Genomic DNA, 6,000 nt, shown 5'->3' on the forward strand with positions numbered 1-6,000 from the left:
ACATATCTGGTTTCACTGGTTTACATCATCTTCATTTTTCCATTTAGTTTTGAACATTTGTGTTTTCAGTTCAGTGACCTCACTTTCAATACCCTCAGTGATTCTAAGTTCATAGTTTCCTACCCTGAAAAGACTATGGTCTGCAAATGTGAAAAGAATTAGCACAACTCAGTTATAGGTAGTATTATGGCATAGTTGTATAATTATGTTAAATGCAGTGACACACTTCAGAAATTGTGCTTCTACAGGCAGAGAAGTTTATCAGAGATTTTAATGGCATCCTAAGGAGGCAAATTTCTGTGCATATCCACAAGAGCAAAATGACTGTTGGAGGTAAAAATAAGAGGACAAGACAACCAGTCACACGAATAAATACTAACTCGAAAGGTAGAGGTATTTCTTAACAATATGGAACATATGTCCAGTGCATTCAGATCCCTGAGTTGTGTGTATACATCCAAAGTAAAGGCACCAACACTTCTTTACGTTACACTGCACTGTAGAACGAATTTCAACCTAGTTGATACTTCACTGCTTGCTCCTGCATACCAGCCCACTCATTTAGAAAGTATCGAACTTTCTCCTTCAGTTACTAAGTATAGTTTCATGGAAGTAAGATACATATTTTACTATACAAGGTGGCCTGTTTGATACAGGTGAAGGGTATCTCTCATTTGTTCCAGTGAACTTAGTTGATCTGCTTTTGTCTCCTAACTTGAGACAGGATTGTTGTTTATTTTTCAGTTTCCATGCACTGAGATACCTGAATGTAAGATTACCATGTACTTAATATTCTCCCTCCAAAGTGTTAGTAGTTTTGAGCCAATAAATTGTGATGTAGTCTTGAGTATCCTGAGTATTTCATATCTGCAAGTAATAAAATTATAACTATTACTGCTTGAATTTTTTTCAATTCATTAGTCTTGAAATAACAAAAGTACTCTAATTACCTCATTTTTCATTCCAGGAAATACAGTGACTTGACATCTGAAACATTATTAATTAACTTCATCGGTGTTGCTGTTGTGGTGTTTGCATGCCTGGTAATGTTTATTTTGACAGAGTCAAAATACAAACGCCAGCCACGACCTGAAGATGAAATACTTCTTGGTGGAGGTTATGAATAATCTGCAGTAAACATTTTCGTGGTTGGCCTAAACCTTGTGATATTTTCTGTTATGTAATTTTAAATGTACAGTGCTTGCTGTTGCATTCCATGTACTTAAGTTATTACTTTTTATATGTCTTTACCTCATTTTTATTTGTGTACTTTTTGACTATTGTATAACAAATAGTATGAAAGTATAATACAGATGTTTGTCCTGTTTAGTTCTGTATAAACATTAAAGCAGAAATAAAACAGAGATAAAATGCTGTAGAGAAGTTTTTGTTGGACATGTAGTGCTCAGAATACAGTAGTTTTAAAAATGCAATATTGCTAAAATAACTGGCTTGATAATACACCATGTGTGAAACTACAGTTCCAATTGCAGAATTAATTCAAATTTAGATCATGCTTGAAACAGGACTGCAGAAGACCCAATCAACCATTGCCTAAAAGGAGTCGTTGCAGATCTGGTGAGGCTGCATATTATTAAGAGAGGTACATTATTCACTACTGTTGGCAAATTCCAATGAAACTGTTATGTTAAAATGCACATGTGTATTGACATATGCTCTCTCTCTCTCTCTCTCTCTCTCTCTCTCTCTCTCTCGTAAAAATTCTTGCAGTGTTATAGCAGCACTTTTTTTTAGACTGAATGCAGCTGATAAATATTTTTGCTGAGGTAAATGTCTCTAACAAAGGAACAAAAATGAGGTATTAGAGACAGTGAACTGTTTGTTGATGTTGACTTTGACATTGTTGGTATACTAGAGCACCACTTAAGCAGTAGGACAATTCAGATACTTCCTATAACTGGGTACAGATTAGCTGGCTATTTTTCAGGGTGTTCTTTGCAGAGTGGGGAGTGGCCATACACATGAAAAGTGGCATTTCATTTGAATCTGTTGATGTATCAAAGCACTGCACTGAATAAGTCATTGAATGTTGTGCAGGGGCAGCTGGATTCTGTAAAAAAAAAAAAAAAAAAAAAAAAAGTCTCTTTAAAAAAAAAAAGGTGCATGTCAACCCCCTCCTGTGCTCTGATAGCAACGTTTTCCAACTGTTACACATTAGATAAAATTACCTGTAAATCCTTTAAGTCTGTTCAAGCTAGAAAGTTCTTGGTTCATTTCATAGAAAGCATGTGTGCGTGCACATTTGTAGGAACACAACATAGAATTAAAAACATATTTAAAAATATTAATCTACTGGCAACAAATAACTTAGAAATTCGTAGTGCACATATCTTTAGAGAAGAAATATAATGCTTTCCTCAACACATTTGTCATGCTCTTTGAAAATTGCCATCCATTAACATGTTTAAGATAAGGTGCTGGCACTAACAGGCAATGTGGGTGGCTGACTAATGGGGACAAGGCTATGATTTAGAACAAAGTGGGAATTATATCAAAATTTTAGGGGTAGTAACAACTGAGCTGCAATAGGTCATAACAAAAACTAGTACAAGGTGCTTTAAAATTTCATTAGGCAGGCAAAAAACATGCTGTATGCAAATAGGAAAGCCAATTATCAGGATAAGATTAAAACCATATGGTGAGTCATGAAGGAAGTGTCTGGCCAACAGCACAAGGTTGAGGATATAAAATCGGTATGTAGTAAAGATGTTAAAGATGTTTTGGTTACCAATAAAGCAGATACATGGGGTATGATGAAAAAGTAATGGAATTTTTAATTTTTTGTGCTTTGTACATAACTTTTTAAAAAAAGTTAGTGACATGGTGCCCAATATATGTTTGCATTTTCAGCCGTCTGAAATATTTAGTTTATTGTTGACAACCAAAAAGGTTATATTTATTTCAGTGCTAGGCAAATTTTTACCTTCAAAGAAGATTGCATTAAATTGTACTTGAAAAATGAAATGAACTGCAGCACCACATTCAAAATCTTGACTTTGGCTTTTGGCACCTGTGCTATGATTAAGACAAAGTTTACAAGTGGTATAAACGTTTCAAAGATTACTGAGAAGACATTAAGGAAGATCACTGCCCTGAATGCCCTAGCACATAAATCACCAGAAACAGTGAGAAAGAAATAAAAAAAATTTTACCAGAAAATCAACTAATTGCCATCGGACAGATTGCTGCTGTGTAGGCATATTCTTTGGCATATGCAAAGCAATTTTTTTTACCATTTTGGGCATGAAACATGTAACATTAAAGTTTGCTCTGTAGGTATTGAATTTTGACCAAAAATGTCGCGTAGACAGTGCTCAAGAACTGCTGAATTAAGTCTATAATGATCCAAAACTTCTAAAGGTTATAATAGATGCTCAAACATCCTAATGGAAACTGCCTGAAGAGCAAAGGCTGAAAAAAAGTTTGGTGAGTTCAAAGATGTGTGAAGGTTCTTCTCACTGTTTCCTTAGATTACCATGGGGTTGGTGCATCATGATTTCCTACTTTGTGATCGAAAATCACTTTGTGATCAAATCTCCCCCCCCCCCCTCTCTCCCCCCCCCCCCCCCACACCCAATGCACCCCCACCCCTCAGGTTGGCTGTGCCTTTGTCATCGGGGCCGCCACCTTTAAATACCGGCTCCTCGACCAATGTTCGAGCTTTACGGCAGAGCTTTTTGCTCTCCATCAGGCCGTTCAGTATGCCCGCCGCCACCGCCATTCATCGTATGTACTCCGCTCTGATTCACTCAGTGCTCTTCAGAGCCTTGGAGCTCCCTATCTGGTCCATCCCTTGATTCAACGGATACAGCAGTCCCTCCATTCTTTTGCTGATAATGGTTCTCCTGTCAGCTTTCTGTGGGTTCCCGGACATGTAAGAGTGCCTGGGAATGAGGCTGCGGATGCTGCAGCCAAGGCTGCAGTCCTCCTGCCTCGGCCAGCCTCCCATTGTGTCTCGTCATCTGACGTTTGTGGGGATGTTTGTAAGAGGCTTGTCGTTGTGGTGGGATGCTTGGTCATCCCTCCAAGGAAACAAGCTCCGGGCAGCAAAACCGCTCCCAACTGCTTGGACAAACTCCTCCCGACCATCTCGGCGAGAGGAGGTCCTTCTGACCAGGTTGCGGATTGGGCATTGCCGGTTTAGCCACCGCTACCTGCTCTCTGGTGACCCAGCCCCGCAGTGCCCTTGTGGTCAGGCATTAACAGTGCGCCATGTTTTATTGTCGTGTCCCCGCTTTAGTCAATCTCGTGTTGTCCTGTCCCTGCCATCTACTTTACCGGATATTTTAGCTGATGGCGCTCGAGCAGCTGCTCATGTTCTGTGTTTTATAACTTTGACTGGCTTGTCCAAAGACATCTAACCTTTTTACTTATTTTATCTGCATCTTTGTCAGGTCTTTCTAGTGTCCCCCTCCTCCCCTTAAGTTTTACTAGATTCCATGTGCTCTAACAACAGTGACTGGGCGCTAATGACCTCAGTAGTTGAGCACCCTTAAACCCCACAAAAAAAAACCCACCCCTCAGCCCCTTGGGGGCTCCAGACTCTAAAGAGTTCGTGCTTGGTTACCACGGAATCCCAGCCCTTGCAGAATCTTTTCCTTTGCATCCTGAATTTCTATGCTCTTGCTGTTCTTTCTCCCCTGCTGTGGGGGGCCATGTCTGGGATTTTTTTTTAGGAAATGTTCTGCATTTTTCAGTAGTCAATAGCGGAGAAGTCTCTTAACTTCTTTTTGTTCCTTTTTCTTCTTCTTCGTTCCCTTCTGCTATCCTTCGTCCACTTCTGCATTTGAGGTTCCTCTTTTTCGTCTTCCTCCCTGTGCAATCCTGAAGTCCAGCCCATGTGTCTGACGCATAACAGGTGACTGGCTAATGCGTAATTCCCAGCCCTGGATTGACAGTTAGGGTTTGCAGATACCCTGTGGTACATACCAGGCGCAGGAAGGGGTGATTACCTGAGCTGCTACCTTCCCAAATTGCTGATTGGTACCTCTCTCCGGTGTTAGGGAGGTGTGACCTGAGGTGAGGACAATCACCAAGATGGGTGGGCCCCCTTCTGAAGGGGCCCCCAGTTGGGAGGAGCATGAACATGCCATTGGAGACACGGGCAATTTTTGGGGATTTCTTTGCAATGAGCCAATCATCTTCTTCACAGTCAATGGGTATGAGACATAAATGGAATGAGGCTAACGATTCAGACCCTCACAGCTGCTCCATGGTTCCTCGTTGTTTCACATACTGACAACTGTCACTCCTTTGCTACGGTAAATATGTTTATTATTCAGAAAGGTGTTGATGCTACTGGTGGCCCTGTGAAATCGTGCTCTCATTTATGCAATAGCACTTTGCTTTTGGAGGCCCCTTTCGATTCTAAAGCACAACAACTGCTTGCAATTTTGCTCCTCCACAGCTATCCTGTTGGTGTCGAGGCCCATCAAATGCTGAATTCTGCATGTGGTGTCACTTACACTAGGCTGCTCAATCATCTGACTGAGGCAGAAATCAAAGAGTACATCTCTGATCAAGGTCTCATTGCAATCCATCAGGTGATGAGAAAGGTAGATGCCTCCTTAGTGCCCACACACTCTTTTCCCATTTTTGGTAGAATGGTGCTTCCACCAAAGATCAAAACAGGTTATGAAGTTATCAATCAGACTGTACATTCTGAAGCCGATGCGCTGCTGCCAGTGTTATTGTTACCATCACACTTGAGTGTCCTGTTGACACCCGGTCAAACGTGTCACCTATGGTAGGGATGCTCAAAAGGGTGAACATCCACCTCCTGCTCTCCACTGTATCAACTACAAAGGAAAAAGTATCTAACCCTGTCGATTGCAACTTGTTGGCTAGTCAAGACACGCTTTTTACCACGCAGCACTTACAGTACCGTTCTTGCTACTTCATTCCACAAAGGCCGTGGTCTCGCAGGTGTGCAACCTCAAATTCAGCACTGCAATTATAAAATCACCAAGGGTCAGGGTA

General features: G+C 40.9%; 1 protein-coding gene across 1 annotated transcript in view; it reads left to right on the plus strand.

Moving 5' to 3' along the window:
* Window positions 1-1,378, plus strand: part of LOC124723119 (transmembrane ascorbate-dependent reductase CYB561) — a 50,668-nt gene extending 49,290 nt beyond the window's left edge. The window contains exon 5 of the mRNA XM_047248302.1: window positions 968-1,378. Coding sequence (XP_047104258.1) covers window positions 968-1,127 — 160 coding nt within the window. The 3' untranslated portion in view covers window positions 1,128-1,378. The remainder of the gene's footprint in view (window positions 1-967) is intronic.
* Window positions 1,379-6,000: the final 4,622 nt, after the last annotated feature.

The sequence above is a fragment of the Schistocerca piceifrons genome, chromosome X, assembly GCF_021461385.2.
Source record: "Schistocerca piceifrons isolate TAMUIC-IGC-003096 chromosome X, iqSchPice1.1, whole genome shotgun sequence".
Classification (NCBI taxonomy): Eukaryota; Metazoa; Arthropoda; class Insecta; order Orthoptera; family Acrididae; genus Schistocerca; species Schistocerca piceifrons.